We start from the raw sequence: 27,794 nt of genomic DNA, 5'->3' as shown, positions 1-27,794 counted from the left end.
GGAAAGGACCAGAAGATGACAAGCAAGAAGTGTTTGAGAAGTGTTCTCCAGAAGTTTCTCTTATGTTCCTACAGCTCGGTGTGACGAGGTAGCTCAGAAAAGCATCCTTCGAGCGACCATGATGTATCCAGCTGGCCTGATCTGTGGGCCGCACCTCACCTGTCGCTGGTCCAGAAGACTGGAGGTTTCACCATCCTCCTGGGCGTGAATGCCACTGCTGTGAGCCCAACAGGAAGTGTGACCTCATTCTGCTTCTCAGTCTCTGGTGACACAGGCTGTTTTTGAAAGAAAACAAGAGCGGTTATAAGGCTGACTTTCTCAAGAACGACATGCCCTTTTATTCTAGGAAACAACCAAAACAGCAAGAGGCCGCTGAAGACAAAACCTCTCTGCACACTCCTGCACACGGTAATGCTTGCAAGCATCTGTTAGGAGGGGCGAAGGGGATTTCTCTTTATTATGAGACTTCCCTGCACCTGTTGGCATTCTGTCTTTATTTTCAGCCGACAGCCTGCTGAATCCTGGGTTTCTCCACCGTCAGCCACAGGAAGCTTCATACTTCAGTAATTCTCCTCTTCATCAGTGGGAAGAGGAAACTGGGAACTCCCTTTGGAAGGAACATGTATGGACAGATTATTTTTCAGAACGGATGTGTGACTTTGATGGGACTGGTAGACAGAAGCTGTTTCTTGAAAAGATTTAGAGCTGTTACTGAAGGCTTTTCCAGTGTGACTAATACTTAATCAACTGTACTGTCTGTGGCCTGATGCAAATATTTGTAAGACATAGCAGGAAAACCTTGCCTTCGGCCACCGGTCTTGTTGGTTGAAAGTTAAACTCAATGCTTGGGGAAAGCTAACACGGTGTAATTTGGGCTGCACGCTTCAGATGATATTGATCAAAAGTCAAAGGGACAGTGACGAAACTATTGTATTATGATGCAAACAATATTGGTTTATATTCTAAATGAGCGACATCTCCGAATGTGTGCTTTGATTTAGAGATCTTCCAAGAAATGCCAGAAAGTTCTCTTGACTCCTCTAAAGGTCTCTAGAAGCTAGGATCTATGTTTTCTAAAAGCTGTGGCATATGATTTATTGAAAGAATCCATTTGGAGCTCTAGGATTATCCTGGTTTGACTTGACGTGTGACAGCTACAAAAACAATCCATTACTAGATATCGCATTTTCAAAATGTGGATAGAGGTGGTGAATCAGAACAAGAATTCAGTCCTACCTTGCAAGGCTATGAGAACAGCGCTGTGTACAAAGTATCAAGGTCTACAGCAGGTGGATCTATGTGGTGAATGGCATATGATCAAAGTTGACGTAATTTACACACTTGGATATATGCCTAATTTGTAATTGAGAGAGTAAATTACATGCTCATGCGAACTGAGTTTTGAAATCTGCCTGGTGGCAGACAATTTTTAGGGCAATGCTGCCGGCACTGGTTGCGAATGTCCAGGCTGACAGCACCTCTTAAAGACCGCCAGCCCTCCCTATGACCACCTGTCAAGGGTTCCAGGTGTTGTGCAAAAGACGGACACCGATCCCCAAGCGTCGCTTGAAACTTGATAATGAGGGTGATGTGTGTCGCATGACGAAAATACAAACACGTTTAGTTAGAGGGCTCTAACACCAATCTTTTTTTTTCCCGATTTCTTAATCAAATAATTCATTTTCATTAGTTATTTTGACTACAAATCAACCACATAAATCTAGGTTTCCCAAATAAGATGTTGTTCTTATTTACAGAAAAAGGTTATTTGGATGCACCAAGCCAGACGATGGAAAATGTAATATAACATTGTAGCAGGTGCAACCTTTTGGTCATTCATCCCAGTCTCCTCCTTCAGCCCTAAATCTCTGTACCATTCAGTAAACAAGCCTGACTAGTGCAATTAGTAGATGCCATCTGTTTTGGCATCATTTTTCTATTTTTAATCTATAATCCACCTCCTTTTTAATGTCTCTTTCAGAAAATCTGTGAAGTTTGAACAAGCAGCCTTCCCAAGATGTACCGAATATCTCAACTGATGTCAACACCAGTGGCAAGTAAATGTAGGAGAACTGCTACGCGCAATTATCTTTCGAACGATTAGACTTCTTTTAGCAATTTCCTTGCTTTGATTTTGCTGATACTCATACCATTAACCATCTGTCAGTAGCTTGTGCTTCTTAAATGCCAGTGTTCACTTTGGCAATGATTTTGACTTCATTTCTTTCCTGGAGAGAAATGTGGTATTTGTCATTTTAGTGGGGGGGAAAAATCACTGGTTTTCTAGATGCTTGTGCATAAATGTGAAAGGAGATTGTTTATCAGCTACTATTAAGATGCAAAACTGTCTATAAAAAATACTGAATGATTTTGATAGCTACTTGCAGAAAATAAGGGCGTTGTTCAAACGGCAGTGGTTTCAAGCTTCTTCCTTCCTCTTGTCATTTTCTCCCCAAACCCTGCTTCTAACCCCCCCTCACACACCTACAATTTACTCCTTACAAACCAACCAGCCCAATCTGAAAGTCTAAGCTCCTTGCTTTGTCTTAGATACTAACCGTCCACAACGGAATCAAGTTTCACCGAGCCTCTCTATTAGAAGCGTTCACACATGACTATATGAAATCGTGCTTTAGAGTGTAGAATATTAATTAGCTGCACTTTCCCCAGCTGAAATTAGGTGCTATCCCTTTGGTTAAAGTGGAGTGAATGGCTAAATGAAAGGATGATTTATTTTTAGTGAAGAATATTCACAGGCCTCATATGTTGGAAAATTATTAATATAAAACAAAACTTTATTTTTTTCCTTCCCTAACGTCTTCTCCTCATTATTTTACAATGGGAGTGCCTTAAAATGCGCTAATGAGAGACAGTCTAAGCAAATGACTGAATTCCTCAAATTACTGTGTAAGGTAAACAGAGCTAGCACACCGAGTAATTGATTTTGGTTTTCTACAGTTTCACACAAGATACTTTCTTCCTCCCTTTCGTGATGAGTCAGTTTGATGTTAATGGTTTATTATTGCCCTCATCCTCCGGTAAGAAACCTCTAGAGGAATACGGAGTGAGAGGAGAAACAGATGACAGAAGCCCCTGGGTTATTTCTGGCTCGGCCCCGGTGACAAGTTGGGTTAGTCCTGATTTCACTGCATGGCCGCACCAGTTGGATTCCCTGCCGAGGCAGGAACTACTCACACCTTCTTGAAAGCCTCCATTATTTGCAGTCATGCATGGTGGGGAGGTGTGATAAATTTGCACTTGTCTCCCGTTTGCTTCTGCAGGTTCTTCCGGCTCTGAGAGAAGATATACCGGAGAGCCGTCTCCCAGATGCCTTTTCCCAAGGTATTCCACGGGACTTTTCGCAAGCCACATCAATCACGGTTCTCTCCCTGTGTGTCTCATTTTCTTGTATTCCTGGTTTAAAAATGTTAGTTTTAGCTCCCATCCAGCTTTGGTGTGGGTATAAATCTTCAGTCCCATGCACACACAAAATGAAAACTTGCATAACCTAATAATGGAATGGTGGGGGGTGGGGCATGGCTGTGAGTGTGTAAGCCAATGTGAATTGTTTGGGGAGTGAAGAAACTACCGAATACTGATTACTTTTTCTCGAACTAAGGTTCTCCTAAATATGCTTTGCTATCTCAGTTTATAAGAGCAACAAAATCCCACACCAATGCACCAGCTGGCCGAATGCCATGTTCTACAAAAACGTGTCGAGTCGACCGTTTTGTCCAAGTTCTTCGAAGAAGTCTCCTTTTCCTTCCTTCCTTTTTTCCTCCCCTGTCTCTTCTCTCTGTCTTTTATTCCTTACGCAGGCCTCAGTTGATGTTTTCTCTAGCATTTTGTAAAATGTGCCAATGGTATAAAGGAATCATGCATTGGTGTTAGAGCCTGCCCTACCATCAAATGAATCAGCCAAGCACGAACTAACAAGCCATGTGGAATGAGCACTCCAGATAGGGGTTCGAATCCTAGTTTTATCACTTACTGGCTATTAAAAAATATCCAAGTTATTTGTCCTTCTGCATCATATATATATATGTATATATATATATGTGTGTGTATATATATATGTGTATATATATGTGTGTGTGTGTGTGTATATATATATATATATACACACATATATATTTTTTTTCCTACAGTGCAATGATGATTACATACAATACTTAGCTTTTGGGGAGGTTAGTGAAAAGTAGATAAAGCATTAACTATGAGCCAGGTCCACAGTACATTTTCAATAAGTAATATCCATTTAAAATAGTATTTTACTAACTTTAGTGCATGTATTAATTGCGGACAGGCTTCTACATTTAACGCTTTACCAGAAATTCAGTAGAGCATGCGGCATGATGTTGCCTTTCAATCACGCAGGCATGTGATTGTTTTTCAAACCTAAGACACATGGATATTTACCCAGCTGAATATTAAGAGCTTTCCCCGGATACCAAATCACAGACCGTATGGTCGTTTGGGTAGCTGACCAGGTGGGAAATTGGCCAAAGTCAAAAAGATCTCTCTGACTGCGTGTTCACCTTGTAACTCGTATATATCTTATGGCTGCACAGTTGTAATTTATCTATTGCAGGGAAAGAGTAAGGATATGGCAATTGGAGGACTATTCAAAGGAAGGGGGTGGAGACTATAAGCTTCCAAATAGCTTGTCATAATAAACTTATGTAATAAGCACCCCAAATAAATAAGCTCATATAATAAGCACCCCAAATAGGCCCGTCTGCAATTTCTCCATCCAAGAAAATGGATTACTGTCAAGGGTATAGTTGCATCCTACGGCGAGGAGACTGATTAGCCTATAATATGTTTTCATCAAAATGTTTCAAACAGAACGAAGCACTAAGTGCCCTGTTGTCCAATGCTGTCACTAGTGAGGAGATGAAGCCCAGATTAAGAGTGACATTCTCAGGGTGGCTGAATGCATGCATGCACAGAGGTAGCTGTGAATGCAAAGAGCTGTTTGCCTTCATGGTGGCTAGAAATGTGGCTCCTATGGGCCTGGACGTGGTGGGTGGAGGTGTAAACCACTTCCTTTCTTCCCTCTTTAGTTTTGCCTGTGATTTCCTGGATGGTGACAGTTCCTTTGAAGGCTGCTCTGCAGCTCTCTTGACGGGCTCCCACGTTCCTGGCTCCTGTCGCCGAAGTCCCAGACTCCTCTCCAATGGCTACTATGTTTGGACAGAGGACCCCTTCCTCTGTGACAAAGATGGCAACATAACTCTGAGCCCACCCCAGACCAGTGTTCTTTACAAGGAGAATTTAGTTAGGTAAGTAGTGGATAATACGTCAAAGAATCCAAAATCCAATCCATCCATTAATTACGCATTCATTCATTTGTTCATTCAGCAATGATTTACGAGAGCTCATTCCTGCTCCAGACCATGGAAGCGTAAAGACCGATAAGGGGCAGGGATAGCTGACATGAAAATAAACCAAGGTGATCAAGTGATACGGGTGCCGGGGCGGAGGTCTGAATAGACTGCAGTGCAGGAGAAAAGGAAGGGAAGGCTCTTTCACTCGGGGAAACCGGTTAAAACAAGATTCCTAGAGATAATGAAGATCGATTTGAGTCTGGAGAGACGTAGGATCTTAGTTAAAATGAAAGTAGCAAAGGAGACTTCCAGGAGACCCTGTACAATTTGGGAAATGGCGGGTGGTTTGGCAGAGATATACCTCAGGGTGGAAGGAACATGAGAGAACACCGAGCAGACACGGGGGCTGAGCGGAGAACTTTCAAGTCCAGCTAAGGGGGTTGGGCTTTGTTCTGTAGGGAAAGAGGAGCCATTGACAAATGACCGGATTATCCTTAGCACGGTGACATTGGTTACAATGTAGAGGACACGTTGCTGGCAGTGTGGATGTGTGAGTAGTCAAAATCCTTCAGAAACGTGAAACAAATTACGTCACCATCAAGCCCATACGGAGTGGTTTCCCTTCACTCCGATGTCAAAACCCAACTCCTTCACACGACATTCAAGTTTCTCCACCATTGTCACTTTCAAGCTTCTTCATTCCCTCCTTATTTTTACCTCCCCAGCCTTATTTCCTAACATGACTTAATATAAAACCTACCTGTTCCTCAATGAATAGATCAGATAGTCCTATGCAGTTCAGTGGTCTCCTCCCCCGGGAAGCCTCCCTTGACTCCCGATCAGCAATGCCTCCCCTGGTGCTCTCAGTGCAGCTTCTAGTTAATTCCATCAGAGCACAAGCCCCCTACATAGCACTGGTAATGCAGAGAAGAGACCATAGAGCCAGCCTGCCTCAGTTTGCAGCCCAGTTGTGACACTTCCTGGATGATCTCAGCCAAGTTGCTTAGCCTTTTGTGCCTCAGTTTCCTGATCTGAAAAAATGGGGTCACGGCAGTACCTACCTCCCAAAGCTGTTCCAAGGATAATGTGAGTTATCATATGTAAACCACTGAGAAAGACCCCTGGTGCAGAAAAAGCTCTATGAAGGCATTAGCTTCGTCTGCATTATCCTTGTCTTTCTCCTATAATGGGTTGTGAACTTTCTGTGCCCAAGGTTGGATCTTGTATCTCAGTATCTTAGATATTGATCCAGGCACCTGGAGCACACAGAAGTTCAGAAGTTTAAGAAACTTCTGTGGGGTTAACAGAGGGAGCAAATGAAATGAGCTTTGCAGATGTGTTCTATGGATCAAATCATTCTCACTAAATTCTCGGTGTTGAACCAGAGGGGGCTGCTTTTCATTATATATCATGCTACATTCGTTTCTTTCCAGGATATTTAGAAAGAAAAAGAGAATCCGCCCTTCCTTTTCTGATCTGTTCAGCCTTGGTGCCTCTAAATCCTGGCAGCATGGAAATATCTTTGGTGATGTTGACTCTTCCCTAAACGAGGACACCTGGTTGGAGGGGGTCGGGAGGCTGGACACGCACCATTGCGACGATATCGGTGAGTTTGAATCGCCTTTTCCACGGTGAAGTATCATTTGCAAATGGGCCGAAGCAACCATGTGGTCCTGAGCCAAAAGTAAACTCCAGAGATGACCATCACTTCATAGAAAGAATGGGCCAGGGGCGCCTGGGTGGCTCAGTGGTTGAGTGTCTGACTCTTGATTCCCGCTCAAGTCACGGTCTCACGATTCATGGGATCAAGCCCCATGTTGGTCTCTGTGCTTTCACCTTGGGATTCTCTCTCTCTGCCCTTCCCTCACTTGTGCATGCTCTCTCTCTCTCTTTCTCTCTCTCTCAAAATAATTAAGAAACTATAAAAAAATTAAAAGCCCCACCCTTTGTATTAAACCATGATCTCACGGTTTGTGAGTTTGAGCCCCACGCTGGGCTCTGTGCTGACAGCTCAGATCCTGGAGCCTGCTTCCGATTCTGTGTCTCCCTCTCTCTCTCTGCCCCTCCCCTGCTCACGCTCTGTCTTTCTCTCTATCAACAATAAATAAACATTAAAAAAAAAACTTGAAAAAAAAAAAAAAGAGCCAACAGGATTTGCTGATGTGGCAAGAGAGAAGTCAAACATGTTCATTCATAAGCTAAGTACTTTACATTTTGTCCTGTTTAAGTTTATGACCTTGTTTATATACATTTACCTTGTTTAAGTATCCCCAAACCCTCACTTTTTATAATTATGGTGAAAGTAAGGTTTGGAGTTCAGTGACTTGCCCAAGTTAATTTTAAGTTTATAAAACAGCAGAACTGGAATCCAACGTGGGTCTGTCTGGTTCAAAAGCCTGGTCTTAGCTCTAGTTCTAGTAAGGGTTTTGCTTTTCTTTCCAACATAGACCTCTTAGCCCAGGCTCCGAGAGCAAGCAAGACGAGTCCTGTAATACAACAATGTAATAATAAAGGTAGAGTACTTACATGTCTTGCATTTTTCTTAACCTGCTTCCTGGGCAGAAAACACAATGCTACATTAATTTTTAAAAAACTTTAAAGTTGCAGTAATTATAGCTTCATGAGAAGTTGCAAAAAATAGTACAGAGAAGGTCTGCCTATACTTTATCCAGCTTCCCTCACTGGGTACGACTTACTCAACTATATACAGTCATTATCAAAACCAGGAAATGTATATTGCCACAATATGATTAAGGCTTTAAATGCGCTTGTGTGTGTGTGTGTGTGTGTGTGTGTGTGTGTGTGTGTGTATGAGTGTAATCCTGGGTTAGTTTCAAAACAGGGTGCTTGCGAAGTGAAGACACAATTCTTACACGAACACAAGATTAATTAAATTGAGGGTATCCCAGTTCTCACGATAACAAGGATGTATAAACAGCACAAAGAGAAGAGAAAGAGGCAGGGAGGTGGGGAATGAGCCTGGAAAGATAGACCAAAGATATATTTGGAGAACCTTCTGTGCCGTGTTGAGGAGTTTGGATTTTATCCTATTCAGTCAGGGGTATCTTAGAAGGCTCTTAAGCGGGGCAATGACATGATCAGATGTGAATTTTCAAAGATTACCTTTACAATAACATGAAGTAACGATTCAATGAAGAAAACCAAGTGAGCACTCAGAGGCAATTAAGACCAATGGGCACCCTAAGGAACGTGGCTCTGGAAATAGAGAGGGAGGAGGAGATTTAAGGAATGTTCTTCAAGGCCGAATGGACAGGCTGGTGAATGAATGTAATGACGAGACATGGGAGGGAATCAAAGAAAGCCGGGGTGGGGGAGGGGAGGGCGGCATGAAGAGTTCTGCCATCACAAAGGCCTGGAAGACAGTACTGTTGGAATGATGAGGAGGTTAATAAGGCTTTTTGAGCTGGGTGGGCCGGGATTCAAGTCCTGACGCCATCTTTTCCCACCTCGGTGTTCTTGGGCAAGTTAATAATCCCCATGACCTCCATTTCTTCATATACAAAAGAGAAAAAATAGTAGCACATGGAATTTTTGTGAGGATGAAATGCACGAGTTCATGAAAGGTACATATTAGCACGGGGGCTGGCGTTCTGCACAGGACATATTAGTCGTAAAGGGGAAAGAAAGAAAGAAAGAAAGAAAGAAAGAAAGAAAGAAAGAGAAAGAAGCAAGGCAATGAATTCTATTTCATATGAGCTGAATTTGAGGCACCAATGGGAAGTGGAAAGATGGGCCAGGGGAGCTTTGGAAATGTAACAAAGGAGTTCCGGAGCAAGGAAGGGCCTAGAGATATTGCTTTGGAAGCCAATATGAAAAGTAGTAGAGGTCTCTGGAATAAAGGGATCTACCTACGGAAAACATGAATGAGCAGAAAGGGGAGTTAGAAAGGAACTGAGGAGGTTGAACAGAAACTCCAGTCATAATTTTCCCTACCGTAATCAGTGCCATGGGCCAGCCAGCCATCCCAACCAATCTGTGTTATGTAGATCCCGTCTCCAATGTCGGTGAGGGTATATTACAATGTGTGGTGTGTGTTAGATCCATCCATGTTGACAAGGATAGGGAGAAAAGGAAACCCTTGTGCACTGTTGGTGGGAATGCAAATGAGTCCAGCCACTACGGAAAACAATGAGGAGGTTTCACAAAAAAATTAAAAATAGAACTACCATACGATCCAGCAATCCCACGTCTAGGCATGGACTCAAGAGAATTGAAATTGGAATCTCAAAGAGATATTCTCACTCCCTTCTTCCCTGCAGCATTATTTACAGGAGTCAAGATATAGAAACAACCCAGTGTCCATCCATGGTGAATGGGTAAGGAAAATATGGTATATACGTACAAGGGACTATTACTCAGCATCATGAGAAAAGGAAATCCTACATTTACAGCAACTTGGAGAGAATATTATTCTCCTCCCTATTTTGTGGAGAGGGAAACTAAGGCAGACTGGATCCTTTCCCTAGGGGCACACAACCAGGAAATTGTCTCACCTGGATTCCAACCCAAGAGTCTTGAGCATAGGTCACTATGCTATATGGGGAAAATTTCTCAGGCAGGGAACCCGAAGAGCACGACGTCATCAAAGAGGAGAACGTGGCTAATGGTGTTCAGCTTAATAAAGGAGTCAACTCAAGAGTCCTGTAGCTTTAAGGTCTCCGATAAACAAGAGACGTATGGAATCTTTAATCAGAAGGCAACCTAGAGGTTATCTTGCCTACTCCTGGCATCCCTGGCAGATGCCTATACACATCCCTGGCACAAATGCCTACAGTAATAAAGAGCACGAATTGCCTTTTAATTGAGACATAATTCACATGTCATAAAATCTTCCATTTTAATGTGTACAATTCAGTGTTTCTTCAAATGATATTCACAAGGCAGTTTGTCCAACCATGACCACTTTTTAGAATTTTGATTAAAAAAAAAAAAGAATTTTGATTTTAATTCCAGTATAGTCAGCATGCAGTGCTAAGTCAGTTTCAGGTGCAGAATAGAGTGATTCACAATTATATACATTAGTCAGTGCTCATCATAAACGACTTAATCCCCTTCACCTGTTCCACCCATCCCCCACCCACCCCCCACCTCCCCTCTGGGGACTATCTGTTCTCTATAGTTATGAGTCTGTTTCTTGGCTTTTCTCTTTTGTTGTTGCTGTTGTTCACTTATTTTGTTTCTTAAATTCCACATGGGAGTGAAATCATATGGTATTTATCTGTCTTTCTCTTACTGACTTATTTTGCCTGGCATTATACTCTCTGGATCCATCCATGTTGTCGCAAATGGCAAGGTTTCATTCTGTGTTACGGCTGAGCAACATCCCATTGTATAATATGTACCACATCTTCCGTATCCATCATGTATCGATGGACACTTGGGCTGCTTCCCTGTCTTGGCTACTGTAAATAACGCTGCAATAAACATAGAGGCACATGAATCCTTTCGAAGTAATGTTTTCATATTCTTTGGGTAAAGACAGAGGGCAGTTCTATTTTTACTTTTTTGAGGAACCTCCCTATTATTTTCCACCGTGACTGAACCGGGCAACCAGGATCAGTTTCTAATTCGGGAACATTTTCATCAACCCAAAGAGAAACCCCACACTCCTTACCAGCCACTCCCTATTCCTGTGCCCCCTCCCCAACCGCAGCCCCCGACAACCTTAAGTCTACTTTCTGTCTCCTTGAATTTCCCCATTGGGGACTGCTGTGACTTTTTAAGCCTGCCTCTTCCTCCCACTGGTAGTACCGTTGTGGCAGTGGGTTGCCTACGTTGACCTATCATGTGCTTTTTGAAGGTTTCCATCCCTCGGTTCGAGGCTGGCTTTCTGGAGTACACAGGGCAAGTCTCTTCTTGGTTCTAAAGCAACATTTCCCGAAGTGTGTGGCCGGGGGGGACAGACACCTCTGGGACGCAGAGGTCACGAACCCTGAATCCCACAGTGACGGAGCATCTCCGACACCTTTTCCGATTCCCTCAGTCCTTCTAACACAACCCAGGAGAAAGGCTCAGTTTAAAATCTTGGCGGCTTTAAGGTTCCAAACTCTGGCTACTCTTGTTTTCACAAAGTTCTTTTAACAAAGAACAGGCTCAGAGCTTTGTGGTACAACAATATTTAGGGCAAATTAAAGAAGCTCTCATTTTCATTGTAGTCCATTTTAAGTTGCTTTCTCTGTGTGGCCTGTGATTGATGTCAAGTTTCCCTTAAAGTAAGGGGTTTAACAAAACAATTTAGAGAAAAATATAAAAAACGGCTCAGAGTAAGCAGCCTCCAGGATACGACAAAAATCGGGACAATGATGCTTGGATGCTGGAAGTTTGGGAATCGCTGTTCCGAAGGCAGTGTTCCGCATATTTGGAAATTAACATCTAGCTTTCCTGTAGTTGCCTCCTGGAAATATGTCCAAACAATTGGAAAGCAATTGGACCACAGCAGCACTGCATGAGGATGAGATATCTTGCTAAAACCCTCACGGTTTCCAAATATCTTCTAAATATAACAAATCAAGCCACCCCCCTCCAACATCAGTAATTAGGCAACGGAGGGCTCACAGGACTTTGAAATCCCTCATCTTGGCTGTCAACTGTAATCAAATCTTCCCCAGACTTCTGGTTTTCCGGATTTACCCAAGGCCCCGTGACTTTTATCAGCAATTTATTTTTCTCTGCCAACGTCGCCTCATTAGAAGACTCAAGAAAAATTCAAAATTAAATTGTTCTGCCGTCTTCTCTCCGGGCCACGGATGCAATCAAAACTTACTTCCCCTAACTTGCTCGTCCCTCGTGTTTCAGACTAACAAGGGTTTTCATTGGTTGCCTATTTTATCCTTAGCTCACCCCTTCTGCAGCTGTGTCTAGACCACCTTCCTCATCAGTTGCAATTCATTTTTTTAGCCGTGGCATTTAGCAGCTTCCCAGACCCCGAGGCTGCAGTTTGGGAGACATTCCCAGAGGCTGTGAGTCACACGGAAAGAAGATAAAGCTTTCGCGCAGGGAGGACTGATCAGGACTGCCCGCTCCGCTTCTGCCAGTCCCAGGAAAGAAAGGCAAGACAACCACGGGCAGGGCTTCCCAGCTCGAGGTCTGTGATTTTTTTCCAGAGCGCATGCCTCTCCTATGAATATCTTTGATGACAACATCTGTACGTGGCTTTGTGTTTCCCTCCACGGCAAACAATAATGCCCATTTTACATGCAAACATAGGGAAATATGCTTGGGAGAAACAGACCCTTTGAAAACAGAAGGAAGCCGGGGGCGCCTGGGTGGCTCTTTCAGTTCAGCATTTGGCTTCGGCTCAGGTCACCATGTCCCCGTTTGGGAGTTCGAGCCCCGCGTCGGGCTCTGTGCTGACAGCTCAGAGCCTGGAGCCTGCTTCGGATTCTGTGTCTCCCTCTCTCTCTCTCTCTCTCGGCCCCTCCCCTTCTCATGCTCTGTCTCTCTCTTTCTTTCTCAAAAATAAACATTAAAAAAATTAAAAAAAAAACAGAAGAAAGCTACGTTGAATTTAAATAAATCAGGAGAAACCAAATGAGTATCTTCAAATGTAATATAAAAACTATTTGCTGAAGCTGTATCTGCATTAGGAGCCTCTCATTTATTGTTAAGGGTGGAGACAAAAATTAAATGTCAGTTAGGGAAAGTGTACATGGGGGGCAAACCCTGTCTTTCCACAGCTGAAAATGCCTTGATCATTCTTTCATGCTAAGGTTTTATCTTTTGTAGCTTCCTCTCTTTAATGCCATCTCTTCTTCCAGAAAATTCCGTGCCATATTCTAGTATTCCTCATGGGCACATCTTTAGTTCATCCGGCTCCCGGTGCAAAGCTGTACGTTCAACAAGGCAGGCTTGGGCAACAAACAGCACAGGAACATTTTTCCTTTTCTCACATCTCTCCCATCTATATCTCTGCGGATTTGTGTTAAGCGTCACTCTTGAAGGAATAATCAGCCATGAAAGTTCTCAGCTCTTTGTCACGCCCGCGTGAATTTGACCGGATAGGCTACTCTCTCTCTCTCTCTCTCTCTCCTTTAACGGCCTTATTGAGATATGACTGATACACAAAGAATTGTACGTATCTAATGTGTAAATTGGATGAGTTCGAACGGACGCAAATACCCCAATCAAGGTGATAGGAATATCCAACAACTCCAGTTTCCCTGCGTCCGGGTGTGTGTTTGCTTGTGTGTAGGAAGAACAATCAGCCTGAGATCTACCCTCCCGGCGAATTTTGCAGGGCACACCACAGTTGTGAAGGATTTAGCGGATCTCTAGAACCTGTTCATCTAGCGTAATTGAGACTCTACACTCCCTGCAGGGCAATCCCCTTACCACCCCTGCCCCCGCCCCCCAGCCCCAGGCCCCGGAAACCAGCATTCTATCAGCCTCTGTGGCTGACAATCTTAGGTGCCTTTATGTCCGTGGACTTATGCACGTTTGTCCTGCTGTGACTTATTTCACTTGGCACAATGTCCCCCAGGTTTATCCATGGCGTCGCAAATGGCAGGGCCTTCTTGATTCGCTCATCGGTTGATGGTTGGGTCGTTCGGGTAGGCTGTTGAGAACGGTGCCGCGGTGCACATGACCCACGGCCTCCTCTGCGCACGGTCATTACCCGATGATCCACACGTGTCTCACTCGGCCGTTTCCTTTCTCTATGGCAACCGGCAAGGATGCTTCCGCAGACTGCCTCGTCAAGCGGCCACAGGTCGTGGGTGGGATCGTGGGAGGGAGACTGCAAGGCTGGCAGAAACTCCCCGGTCCCAAAGCACCCGCTCATTGGCTCCGTATCCAGGCCGCGTGGGAGGGCAGCGCCACTCACGGAGGGAGTCAGCCCATCAGCCCGGGGTCGGAGGCCGCTGTCCTACCGCCTCAAATCGGCCGTAGCCTCCGCGAAGATGAGCCGTGACCCCCTGTCTCTATGGTTACCATGGCCCTGTTACAGTGGCCCCAGTTCTTACAGCGCCTTCACGACCGACTTCACGTGTCTCCACCTCCCTGCCTCCCACCGGAACTCTCTGTTTATTAACACATCTTAGCGAGTGCTAACGAACACGCTAAGTGTCATTGCTGGTGACGGGGGCTGGGACAGGTGAAGCGACCTTTTTTCTCCTGGGGCTTTCGGTCTAGTAAGGGAGGCAGATATTAAACAAAAACCGCACAAATTACGTATCATATAGTATGTGTTTACATAAGAATTACAAAACCATCAGTTATGATTTGCCCTAAGAAGGCGGAGCGCGGGGCGTCTTGACAAGAGTAAGGGCAATCAGGAAGATACAGAAAATGCAGGAAAATGCAGATGTTCTCCGCTCCTAAGTGCTTACCAGAGTTGCTGAGAGAGCACTAATGATCAAGACTCCTTCCACACTTGGGTCTGCTCCCCCTGTGACGGGGTTTCACAGCCTCGGCATTACTGACACGCGGGACTGGACAATCCTTCATCGCAAGGCCCGTCCTGTGCATTACAGGAAGCATCCTGGGCTCTATTCACTAGCTGCCAATAGCAATCCTCCCCACCCCCACGAGTGCCAGCCAAAAACATCTCGAGACATCGCCAATTGTCCCCGGGGATAAACCTCCTCCGGTTAAGGAGGACCTGTTATAGGAGGACCCCACGTGTCGCTTGGGCTCCTGGAATGGGGCTGGGAGTCTCTCACCGCTGAGCGAGCACTTGAACCCCCAACAGTCCTCACGTTAGACTCCTGCTCCAGATCGCCCACAGCATAAACCTTAGCCCCTGAGTGGGACCCACGAGGCCCTTCGTGACCTGGCAGTCTAGCCAGAATCACCTGCCGGAAGTGCCCACACCCACGTGCTCCCCCTGTCCAGCCTCGTAAGAGAACTTGCTCCTTTGGGAACCACGCTGCTGTGTTCTCTCACGAGTTCTTTCTTCTCCTCCTCTTCCCTTCCTCATCCTCATCCTCTTCCTCTCTCCCCTCCTCCCTCCCTCCTTATCCTGTCTCCGACCTTCCGTCTTCTTGCTGTCTCTCTGGAAGAACTCCTCATCAACTTTCCGCTTTCATTCCGTCTCATGTGTGAAGCCTGCCTGAATCGCCCCTGACGGATTCAGACACTCCTTCCTAGACTCTCCCCGGATGCCTTCTGCTGCCCTTCGTTGTAGCAATGACCCCGCTGCCTCCGAATTGTTGGCATATATGTCTGTCCCTCTCCAGACCACAGCCTCTTTGAACGCAAAAAAGAAATTTAAGATGTTCATTACATTTTAACCAACATTTCCAGATATTTTACAGGGGGAGAGTTTCCCTCCCGACACTCACCATAGCTATTTTCTCTCTCCCCCACCAGAACAGAAGGCACATGAGGGCAAAGGCATCATCTCCACCATTGGAAGCTAGCAGCTGGGACAGTTCTTGGTACATAACCACATCCAGTAAATGCTGAATGAATGAATGAACGAACGAATGAATGAATGAATGAATGAAAAACAGGAGTTGGCGTGATACAGATGAGAGGCTCATAGACCCACCACACACTCTCCAATCCCACCTCTACATCCCCCAACTCCCTTGGGGACTGTGGGTGAGATGGTCTATCTTCTATACATGAGTCTGAGGCTACTCTCTCATGATTTCTCGCGAGGCCACCTGGATTTTTTAAAAAAATGTTTATTTATTTTGAGAGAGAGCAAGCAGGGGAAGGGCAGAGAGAGAGAGAGAAGGAGAGAGAGAGAGAATCCCAAGCAGGGAACTCTTGAGCTGAAATCGGAGTCACACGCTTAACCCACTGAGCCACCCAGGTGGCCCGAGGCCGCCTGGATTTTACCAGACACCAAAAACACATATTACTTTATCTAAATGAATGGGCCACATAAGTGTGCGTACAGCGCCACCGTCACCCAGAGCCGCCCCGTCACTGCACTGCCCGCCACATAAACTCCAAATGCCTCCGGGGGGAAGTCAGGGCCTCCAGTGACCTGTGCTCAGTCTAGCTTCCCAGCTTCACGTTCCACCGGGTCCCTTCGTTCTAACCACACTGGAATGGGCCACCTTCCCAACCCTCTATGCCTCTGGCCTTTGCTCATCTCTGCCCTGAAGAGCCTTTTCCTCTGCAGCCTTCAAAGACGAGGGCAAGTTGAAACGCCACCTGACCTGGAGACTCATCCCACCCTAACCGCAAAGCGTCGCTAGGGGGATGGCCTTCGGCTACCACGCACCCAGCGGCACCGACCCCACACACGCATGCGCACACCGAGCCCTTCTCCTTTTCCAGGCGACGATCACGACGGTTCTGCGACTGATGCACGCGAGGCAGAGCAGCGGAAGGCAGCCTCCTCCTCCAGCCACGCTGCGTCTCGGACTCCGCCAGAGAACTCCCACGACCTGGCCCTTCAGTCTCCAGGGACAACTTCTGAACATTTCCCGGGGAACCTTCTGGATCACGCAAGTGAGTTCGGTTGTTGTTGTTGTTTAAAAATCTTTTCCACACCCAAAGAATTCTTCCTTACAGGGCCAAAGAATGACTTAGAGATGACTAAGGTACACTTGGGAAGGATCAGCCCCTGCAAGGCCTGGAGGACGGGGCGCTGCAGCTCTGGGTGACGCATGCGCAGAGGCGGCGGCTCCTTCTAGGGTGTCGTCTTAGAGACACCGGAAGGACTGGATGTGCAGCGTTTCATTTATTGTTTAAACACCCTGAAGACATTTGGCAAAATGTTGAGCTTTGCCAAAGCTGGGTAGTACGTACAAAGGTGTCTGTTATTTTCTTCTTCGTGCTTAGCTGTGTATTTGCCATGTAAGGGGAAAAAGGAAGAAAAGAAGGAAACACACAGTCCTTTAATGCAATGCCTCTGGCAAGGAAAACTCAAAAGATAGCAAGGCATTGGTATTTCCTATCCGGAGCAAATCCGAAATAAATTCAGCAAGCAACGTCTTCAGCCTCCAGGTCGCCAACGTCGGATTAGTCACGTTTGCCCACAGGGTTGCATCAAGGCGGTGTCCTCGGCTTGTCAAGGTTCAAAGCCCAGCCCCCCCCCCCCCCCCCCCACCCCGCGTGGTAGCTGCAACTCAGGAGCGGTTAACTGAACTCTCTAAAACGGGGTTTTCATCTGTAAGCGGAGAGAGCTAGATCCTACCTTGTAATGACTAAAATAAGCACTTCGCATCACGTGTCGTGTAGAGAAGTACTCAAAATATATGTGAGATTATGTTGCGTAAGACGGAGGTTACACGGAAAAAGTGGCTCCTCTTTGTGTCCACCAAACCATGAACCTTACTGACCATCCCAGATCAGCTACTAGGTGAGTGTTGAAAGGCTTTTGTAGGTCCCTTCCAGGTGTTGGGATGACAGAGAACGCGGCTTTTACCGCTTAGACGGTTTCTGGATCATCCACAGCCACCTGCTCCGGGGACCCCACCCCGTTTTCCGGGGAGGAGCTCGTTAAAGCGACCCTTTTTTGTGTGTTCATCTGGCTTTCACGGCTCCCCTCTTTCGCGCCCGTTCCCTCCGCTGTGGTGGCATGTTAATTTCTGCGTCTTGTCCAGCAGGCAGTGAGCTCCTTGAGGATGGGCACTGTGTCTCAGTCATCTGTGGATGCCAACCTGCCCACGGAGCGCCTGGCACAGAGCAGGTGCTCCGAAACTGGCGGGCCGATCAGGGGCGCTGTCTCCATTCTGGAGATAAGAATACTCAAGTTTACACAGGTCACGTAAACCTTTGTACGTGTTCTTTGTTGTGTCTGGAATGTGTGTCCCACCTGCTGTTCCGGGAAGGCTCCTACTCCTTCAAGGCCCCAAGCAAAGAACACCTCTGTGGGGCCTCGTCTGCCCCCTTCTGGCTGGAATCCCTCCGATTCCCTAGCGCTCTGAATTCTATCTCCACGGAGACTGTTTTCCTCTCCACCTGGCTATGAAGCCCTGGGTGGACAAGGTCTCCCTCCGATTCAATTCTATCTCCTTCGCACGTAGACTGTGAATGTGCAGCCCAGGCTATGTTCTACCAGCTTAGGATGTAGGCCTGCCCCACACCATCTTTGTCGGTCAGCCTATTCCAGTGGATGGAAACCCATCTCAAGATGGATTAATCAGTACCACGGTTTATTGGTTCATTAATGAAAATTCCGGGCATAGATTGCAGATTCCTGTCGGTCTCTCCTTGTGTTGTCTCTTGTCTTCTGGGTGTACTTTACTCTTTCAAAAAGCTATTACTCCGTGGTGGTTCTCGGTGGCTTTGTGCCTGCAACTTCCCAGATTCCAGTCCAGCGGAGAGAGATGAGAACCTTCTCAAGTTCTGATAAGGTGCCCAGTTTCTTTGGTTCTGGAAGGGTCACTTTTCCAGGACAAAGCCAATCACTTTGTCCCTAAGTCTGCGAAGCTCCAAATGGCTGGGAGCGGATCCAATGCTGGGGGGGAACTCAGTCTCCACGTGAACCACACGCTGAGGAGGGAGAGGTAGGTCCCCAGAAAAATATGGGCACTGCCACCAAGAACGGCAGATAGATGCTGACTGTTCTCAGTGAGCTTGCGATCTAGTGGGGAAATCTAGAGAAAGAAAACAGCAACTTTTTAAAGAGGTTTTATTTCTTTCGAGAGAGAGAGACAGAGAGAGAGAGAGACAGAGAATCCCAAGCAGGCTTCCCACTGTCAGCACAGAACCTGATGCGGGGCTCGAACTCCCAATCCATGAGATCATGACCTGAGCTGAAATCAAGAGTCAGACGCTCCACTAACTGAGCCACCCAGGTGCCCCGGAAAACAGCAATTTTAATTCAGCATGAAAACACTGTTGACGGAAATGCACGAGGGATAAGGGGGGTACGGAGAGGGGGCAGCTGAGGGCCACAGGGGAGTGGAAGGAATCAAGGAGGGCTTCTTGAAGGAAGTGACAGTGGCGCTAAGCCAATCTAGATACTACGTGAGTGGCTACTGATGGGATGAACTAGTGCATACCTGGTACCAAATGACACAACTGGATCTTTGTAGAACTGGAATTTAAACCAGGCTCTGTTCACGATTCGAAGTCTAACGATTTTAGCAGTTTGTCAAGCTGGACTTGTTTCTGTGAGGCAATGTTTTCCAAGTTCCACGTCAAATCAGAGTCGGCTAAGAATACAAACACACTTCAGAAGGATGGCTGAGCGTTCGGCTGAGCCCACAATAACTTATTTAATTCACAGTATACATGAAATACTGTACGTTGGCAGTGACATCATTCACAACTGCTATATTTCACATTGCCAATCCTCAGTATTCCGCCCACATTGCGGACTAAGTAGGCTTTGTTAGCTGACTCAATCTTCATTCATAGCATAAATAGCAAAAATAAACACATTCGCCGCACAAAGTCACTCCCAAGTTTTAAACAACTGTGGCAAACTTGAGCTTTTGAAGCATTGGGCGGAAAATTAAGTTAAGGTCCGTTTATCCTTTTCCTTGGATCTTTATGTGATCATCCCTAAACCAGCCCTGATTTCTTTCAGGTGATTGGAATAATAGCCGGGTTCGTGATTGGTTTAACGCCTACGATTGTAACGGCTGAAGGATTTGCGGTCATCTCCACCGTGGCTCTAGAACACCGAAATCCTTCACTGATAGCGGACTTTTGCGGGGACAGATAGTTCATAATATATGTTCTCTTTTCTGTCCTTTGGAGACTCCCAGCATGCAAAGTGGCCATTCTCTTTCCCTGCCCCATTTCAGGCAAAACATTATGTTCTGGCTAGACGTGGTTTATAAATCTTGCCTCTGGCGCCTCAGAGCTGTGTGACCTTGAACGAACTTCATCACCCCTCAGTCTTGGTCTTCTCACGTGCAGAGTGAGGACAATGGTTCCTTCCTTACAGGTCGGTTGTGTTGATTCGATGAACTGAGGTACGAAAGCTCTTTGTGAATGAAAAGGCGCTGTCCAAGTTTTAGGCGTCATCCTCAGAATTAGATTTCTGACACTGGCCTCCATTCTACCAAGTGGTTCCCCAACATTACCGTAAAAGGCAAGCCCCAAACTGTTTATGTCGTAGAATCTTTTTTTTAAAATTTTTTAAAACATGTATTCATTTCTTGAGACACAGAGAGAGACAGTGGGAGCTGGGGAAGGACAGAGAGAGAGGGAGACACCGAATCCGAAGCAGGCTCCAGGCTCTGAGCTGTCAGCACAGAGCCCGATGCGGGGCTCGAACTCACGGACCGTGAGATCATGACCTGAAACGAAGTTGGACGCTGAACCGACCGAGCCACCCAGGAGCCCCGTAGTAGAATCATTTTGTAATGACAGAAACAATGTATTATTTGCTGAAATTATCTAATGAGTAGACCTGTACGGCATTTGATAATTTTATCTTGTTACTTAGGGCAAATTGCTTGAGATGACATACGTTTGAAAACGCGTCATTGTTTCGGTGTCTGTGGGGTCTTTTTGTCTGTTTTTTCTTATATAAAAAAGAAACTTCAGTACAATTTTGTTGTACCAAGATTATCAGCGATGGTTTCTAATTCATTTATTTTTACTTTTCCTCTTAGAAACCAGTTTGTGGAGAGACATCTTCTTTCAAGCATTTCTCCTGGCCGCGTGCTTAATCATTTGTGCATGTGCAAGGTAATTCAGATTTTATTTGCACGCAGCAGTGTTTTATAATTAAGGAAGCTGTAACTGATTGATAATTTCCTTGCCTTATTCCACAATGCATTTTCGGTAGCTCTGTGGTTAAGATCTGTTCATTTGCCTGTGCCCCTTCAGTGCCCCTTTTGCAATCACTTCCCTCCTCTCATTATCTCACAAAGCATATTAAAGCCAGTGGATCTTGCTAGAAATTGGAATTTATTATGTATCATCCTTCGTTTAAATCCTCAGTGACTCCCTATTACGGATATAAACTAAGTAATCCCGCGTGGAGTTCAAGGGCACTTGGAGTCCCCACTGGGACTCCATCTTTCTCATTATGTTTTTGTACCTTAACATAAAGTGTCTGTTCCTGGGAAGTCCACTCAGCACCTCAGATCACATGATGCTCTTGCCTCATTATAGGCATGTTTCTGTCCTACCCTCAGCCCACCATGCCCCTCCTATTCTTTTCTTGCCCAAGTCTACAGGGCAATGGTCACATCCCTTCTTTGCTAAGTGCACTTGTGCCTCAGGGCCTTTGCACTTGCTGTTTATTCCGCCAAGTGCGGTCTTCTCTAGAAAGCTTCTTAACACGTGTCCCTTACTTCTTTCTGGAATCTGTTCAACTGTCACATCATCAGCGAGATCTTCCATGACAACACCGTATAAATAGCTTACCACTCTCCCTACACACACACACCTCACTTTACTTGTCTTTACTTATCACTTACCACCTGACCTGTTATATGTTCATCTGTTTAAATGTCAATGATCAATCTCTTGCCACAAGAATGTGAACTACCTGAGAGCATCTCCTTCACTTCTGTATCCCCAGTGCCAGGGGCTCATCGATATTGTTCAATCAGTGTAACAGGGATAAGTGGTCCAGACCTGGGGTCTTTGTGGTGCCTGTGCTCCGGTCAGCAAATGCTGCTTGCTGTCACACCCCGCCTCTTGAGGGTCAGATACCTCACATCACTTGGGAGAGTTGTGTTTTTAAATACCAGGTCCTGAATCCCAACCCTTGTGATACGAATTTAGATCTAGTGAGAATCTGTATTTTAAAATAAGCGTCCCAAATAATGATGAGGTTTAAGAAGTATTAAGGCTTTTTAGATCACAATGGGACCAAAAGAACAAAACGTGGGGGAGGTCGTGTGCTAAAATAAATTTGCAAAAGTCTGCATTGTATATCCCAGGTCAGAGGACCATTTGTGCACCAGCATCATAAAGGCCCGGTAAAATAACATCATGAAGAAACATGATTGGCTTTATTGAACTTAGCGTTTCCCAACCATCGTGGATCATGGGACCTTTTATGTGATTTCACAGAACTGTCAGTGAAATGTTCCTCTTCGGTTAATTCCTGTAGATACTCCCCATCCCCCCGCCTGCCCCCACCTCTTAAGAAGGAAACTGGACAACCTGTCCCTTGAGCCTGCGCTGCATTTAGAAACTTGCTTCCAAGAAACAGAACCTGGAAAGAGGGGGAAAGGAAACTTCAGAAGCCGGGCAAATGTGACCTCAGGTGGTCAAGGTTGACATCAACAGGGCTAAGTTACATGGATAGCATGTACCCTTGATGCGAGGTGATGAGAGCGGCAGTTCACCCCTGTGGCCTTCTGGACCCCAGTCTAACCAGAGGAAAACTCAGATCGAGGGACTTTCTACACATTATCTGGACAGGACTCCTCAAACCTGTCAAGGTCATCAAAACCAAGGAGAGTCTGAGAAATTGTCATAGCCCAGAGGAACCCAAGGAGCCATGACTAAATGTCTGAGGCATCCCGGATGCCGTCATGGAACATGGGTAAATTAGGGAAAACCGTAAGGTACAAATGGCACGTGGTGTTAATAGCGAGGCAGCAATGTTGGCTCTTTACTTCCAACAATGTGCCATAGAAGCGTAAGATGCTGATAATCGGGAAAGTTGCTGAAAGGTGTATGAGAACCCTCTGTACTATTTCTGTAACTTCCCTGTGCATCTAAAGTTGTTTGAAAAATAAAAAGATTATTTAAGTGAGAGATTGGTTACGAGAAAAATTATCGACATGGGTAATAGCATGAATGGGTCTCAGACATGAGTCTGTATCATTTCAGATACCTACAAAATTCAAGGAAAGGCGAAATGAATCCATTATTATAGATAAAAGAAGAGTGGTTAATTCTGGGGGAAAGAATAGGAAGGATGGCAAAGGGAGCGTTAGAGACTGCTGGAAATAATTCTATACCTTGACTCGGGTAGTGAATGCAGGAGTTCAGGTTAAAGAAAACAACCACCGAGATGTGCACTTTAAAGGCTTTACTGTACATTTTTCAAATCTCAATTTAAACACATTTTTTAAATGCATATAAAGGGATGTCAAAAAGGGTATTCATCAAAATGTAACAATGGCTGCTTTAGGCCAATGGAGTTTTTTGATGATATTTTCCTTTCCCTTTGTATGTATTTATGATTTTTTCCAGTGATCCATGTTTTGAAAATAAAAACAACAAAGAAATCATTGGTTTTTTTTAAAATCCTCTCTCTGAAACAATACCCATCAGATTGGTAAAAACCTGACACTTTAACACACTTTGGGGTAAGGTGGTAAGCAGTTGGCATATGGATTTTCTCCTTTGTTTTATCTAGACGTTTTGTACTTTTGCGGTCACATTTCAGACTATGACTCGTTTTGAGTTAAATCGTTAAATTTTGTGTTCGGCTGTGATGTATATACGGAGGCTCCTTCTTTTGCATGTGGATGTACAATTGTTTCAACACTATTGTTGGACAGACTATCCTTTATCCATGAAATTCCCTCTGCTCCTCTGTTAAGACTCACTTAACTGTGTCTGTATGGGTTCATTTCTGGTCTCTCCATTCTTTTATTGACCTAGATGTCTATTGTCTGGCCAATACCACACTATGCTTATTACTGTAGTGTTATAGCAGATCTTGAAATCAAGAGACGTTAGTCCAAAAGAACAGCTCACGCGTTGGAAATGCGTAACTAGTTTACGAAACCTGAGAAATTCTGTTGTTGCAGGTGCTTTCTGGGAGGGATATTTGCCAGGGTCCTCACGTGCCCATTGATGATAACTACTGCCTGTAAGTCACAATCTCTCAACTTATTCCTCTGATCCCTGCCCTGTATTTCAGTCCAATTTTGGTCATTTTGAAGCGATTCTTAGATACTTTCTCTTTCTTATCCAAGATACCGTCACGTCGTTGTTTCTCAGCCTTGCCGACTATTTCGAAGCCACCACCTGTGCGCAGTAAGTGTTGACTGTGTTACCATCATCCTGACGAAGATGACTGGAGCCGGCTACCTGAGAGTGCTTTTGGCTGACTAATGGATGGCAATGACCACGCACAGGAAGCGTCCCCGTCATCTGTCTCGAAGAATACTTTCTGTTAATGCTAAAATCTAATAGCGTTCTCATCCAGTCTCTTACATTTTTACCGGTTCTTCAAAATTGAGAAAATTAAGCTTCGAGGCAGTAGGGCTTAATAAATAACGTGAACCTAAAATGCGTAGGTCCCCTGTTAAAGTGTTTTTATAGGTTCATAGCACTGCACTTTATAAATGCCTCCTATTAAGAGGCCTTTATCTTACAGTTCCCCAAATAGCTGGCAAACTGCCCATGAAATGGTCTCGCTTGCAAAGTGTGATGTCTCTGCCACCTCTCACTCACTTCACGATCCCCCTGCGTGCTGACTGCCCTGGCTCATCATATTTCAAAGTGTTGTTGGGGTCTGGGGATGCTCACAGAATTTCAAACGGTCTGCAAAACCCCATCCCGTTGCAAGATGGATCGTGTTAATGACCCCCTCTTCTATATGGCTGCCAGAGGCCAGCTCCCATGGCTTAGAGACGGAGCTCTATAATTCAGATTAGCTCACCGGCCTTTGCTCTCGACGCTGTGCCGCCCTATTTACGAAATCACTGTGTTAATGCTGAAATCACAATGGGACGTGGTGAAGATTTATTTTGTTTAGGACTCCAGCCAGTATTGATTTCCTGACAGTCTGAGCGATGTTTCCCTTCCTTTCCTGGCATTCCAGGCTTCTGGGGACAGGCTTTGATAGAGCTAAGATGTGGTCCACCTCGTGGTTAGAAAATTGGGTCCCGAGGTCACCCAAGAACTTCTGATTCTTTAGCCCTTGTCTATTAATAACATTTATTTAAAACTCCTCTAAGACCCTCACTTCCTACCGTCTGGATGCGGGTTATTCTCTGTGTCTGCAGAACTTAGAAGTGTACCTCAGCCAGCACGGAGGACAGATTGGCACTCATGTTCAGCTTTCTGGGCTGTGATGTCGCGCTGTTCAGGACTGGACCAACCAACGAGGTCTACACAAAAGACTTCCAGCCACAGAGCCACTTCGTAACTCCACGCCCAACTATCACTGCTTGGCAGATGGTGTGCATTGTTTAAATCCCTTCCTTCTGGGTTTTAAGATGGATTTGTGCAATTAATTGAAAAGACCAGCCTCACCTTGTTAAGGACTGTAATGAGAGCAGAGTTTCTCAAAGCATGGCATGGGGACATCTGTTCTAGAACCAACTGGGGAGCGTCTATCCTGATTCCAGCTCTTCTGAATCCCAATTCCCGAGGGATCTTCAGTTTTAACAACCTGTCTGGGTAATTCCTTGCACATCAACAGTGAGAACCCTGGAAAGATGGTTTGGAACTTCTTTACCCCTTGATTTCTAAAGTGGCATCACTTAACCTTCCTAAATCTCGGCTGAGAACTTATGATACATTCTGTGCTGCGCTGAATGTCCAGTTCTGCTCAGCAGACATCGATGGAGTCTCTCCCAAGGGTCACACACTTCCCCGAGGTGCCAAGGTTGTTGTGCCGAGGCCTCGGGATTTCTGAGTCTAAAGAGACATGTGAAGGGCAAGGTAAAGTCGCATTTAATAGGGTTAAGTGCAAGTACAGAGTTAGCACAGAGGCTAGGGGAACACCGGGACAGAAGTTCTGCCAGACTAGGAGGATGGGGGAAGCAGGCAGGGAAGGCCTCCTGGAATGCCAATCTCTGACCTGCAGGGGATAGCGTCACCTGTCGCTTTCAGGGCACCTCCCACTATCCTGAGCTCCTCATTTTGTTATCTCCTAAAAGAAATTAGACCAGGATCAGGATGATATTTCTCTCCTACACACTCTCATCCACAGCTTCGATAAGATCCCTCCTCCTTTGATTATTTGTGTACATTAACTTGTTCTTCTCTTGTTCCCTCTCCATTTCTTTTTTCTTATTTGCTGCCCCCTCCGCAGCCTCATGGACACACACTGTTGCATTTAAGACCTGTGAAAACAAGGACTGTTGACTTCATTTTTGTATCCATCTGAATGTCTTGAGAATAGCAGATACACCAGGGGCGCCTGGGTGGCTCAGTCGGTTAAGCGTCCGACTTTGGGCTCAGGTCACGATCTCGCGGTTCGTGAGTTCGAGCCCCGCGTCGGGCTCTGTGCTGACAGCTCAGAGCCTGGAGCCTGCTTCGGATTCTGTGTCTCCCTCTGTCTCTTCCCCTCCCCCATGCACGCTGTCTCTCAAAAATAAATAAACGTAAAAAAAGAGAAGAATAGATACACCATAAGTATTCACTCTATTGGATGGATTTGCTATACCATTTCTTAAAGTACTTCCTTTATAGCCAAAAGCTCCGTGTCTGTATATTAAAGACTTTGCAACCCTTTCCCTCGCACATAAACATATCCAGAAGCTAATAAGCCAAAGACATGGTTATTAATATCGAGAGTCGAGGATGACTCATGAGGCTCCTCCAACAATCAAGGATGAAAATCTAAGGGGTTGGAGGACAAGCACTTAATTCAGCTCAACACTCATGAGCGGAACAGCTGTCCCCTGCCTGTCTTGCAGTGGGCATGGTAGATTAGATTAGGGTCCTATCCTTTCACACTTCAAAGTTCTCAAACAAACCTTTTCCATCCCGTGATGCGATTTTCATTCAGCCACCTTCTTTGTTGAATTTAAAGCCTGTGAGTTTGGGGACTGTCTGTATCGTTCACCGGTGGCCCAAGCGTCCCTTCCAAATGAAGGCCGTCACAGTTGTCCCGTGTTGCCGGTCGTGCGTTAGCATCAGCAGGGCGCATTCTGCACATTTATGACCTCAGAGGAACAAGACGGGTAACCTCTGTTCTCCCTGCTCTTACCTGTTGGAATGCGTGCTTACGTAACTGGCGAATGAATGAATAGACTATGGGGAAAACCCACTTGTTACCCTGTAAGGATTTCTGTTCTAGAGGAAGTGGTGCAGGTGGGGAAAGAAAACAATATAAAACGGTGGTTAAGGAAGCACCGAGCTGGGATAAGAATGAAAGCTCCTCCAAGTTGAGGCTCTACGCTTCCTAATTAGGGTTACTCAAGCTAGTGTGTGTGTGTGTGTGTGTGTGTGTGTGCACAGTGATTTCAGCAGTTACCGCATTTCCTGTCTATCTGGATGAATCATGTATTTCTTTTCTCTTTTCTCTGCTCCAGGTTTGCCAAAATTTGCCAACCATGTAGGACGGTCTCTGACGGATGACTTCAATCTGAATATCCAGAAATTGTCTGATTTGCAGTCTGCTTGGAATCAACTGCTTTATTGGAAGGGAGTGAGCAACTACATTATTGAGAAAAAACCATTTTAATTTGGTTATGTGTCTTTTTTTTTTTTTAATCTCATTTTCGCTTTCCTAAATTGTAATCTGCTCAGGAAAAGAATATCAATTCGTCTTTACTCTGCCAACGCTAGCAGTTGAAAGGGAACTGGCTGGGAAATGTGATAGAGAACCAACCACGTGGGTAGATGGTCCCCTCTTATTCCCTGAGGCATTGTTTCATACATGAATTTTCATCTAGAGAATTCCATGAGGCGCTTTTAACAATGCAAATT

General features: G+C 45.4%; 1 protein-coding gene across 10 annotated transcripts; it reads left to right on the top strand.

Annotated features, from left to right (window-relative positions):
• Window positions 1-241: 241 nt before the first annotated feature.
• TMEM71 (transmembrane protein 71) lies at window positions 242-27,553 on the top strand. Of its 10 annotated transcripts, none has more exons than XR_006198108.1 (13): window positions 245-408; window positions 504-622; window positions 1,982-2,063; window positions 3,282-3,342; window positions 5,067-5,285; window positions 6,764-6,936; window positions 16,584-16,757; window positions 20,825-20,900; window positions 23,936-23,997; window positions 24,104-24,164; window positions 25,139-25,313; window positions 26,896-27,046; window positions 27,398-27,553. XR_006198108.1 is itself a non-coding variant. In XM_042923239.1 (11 exons), the coding sequence occupies exons 3-11, from the start codon at window positions 2,018-2,020 to the stop codon at window positions 27,441-27,443; spliced, it is 912 nt and encodes a 303-aa protein (XP_042779173.1). In that variant the 5' UTR covers window positions 242-408; window positions 504-622; window positions 1,982-2,017; the 3' UTR covers window positions 27,444-27,553. The 10 variants fall into 10 exon arrangements, 5 of the variants coding, with proteins under 5 accessions (XP_042779173.1, XP_042779171.1, XP_042779169.1 ...); XR_006198105.1 differs by having other exon boundaries at window positions 25,139-25,799; XR_006198106.1 differs by having other exon boundaries at window positions 25,139-25,799; window positions 26,872-27,046.
• The last annotated feature ends 241 nt before the right edge of the window (window positions 27,554-27,794 follow it).

The sequence above is a fragment of the Panthera leo genome, chromosome F2 (assembly GCF_018350215.1).
Source record: "Panthera leo isolate Ple1 chromosome F2, P.leo_Ple1_pat1.1, whole genome shotgun sequence".
In the NCBI taxonomy this organism is placed as follows: domain Eukaryota; kingdom Metazoa; phylum Chordata; class Mammalia; order Carnivora; family Felidae; genus Panthera; species Panthera leo.
Note: the sequence above shows the minus strand (reverse complement) of the source record. Positions and strands in the feature narration are given on the sequence as shown.

Coding starts and splice junctions, on each gene's coding strand:
- TMEM71 (XM_042923237.1), top strand. CDS start 2,018: ATGTACCGAATATCTCAACTGATGTCAACACCAGTGGCAAGTAAAT. Junction 2,064..3,281: donor AACACCAGTGGCAAGTAAAT/GTAGGAGAACTG, acceptor TTGCTTCTGCAG/GTTCTTCCGGCTCTGAGAGA. Junction 3,343..5,066: donor CCCAGATGCCTTTTCCCAAG/GTATTCCACGGG, acceptor TTCCCTCTTTAG/TTTTGCCTGTGATTTCCTGG.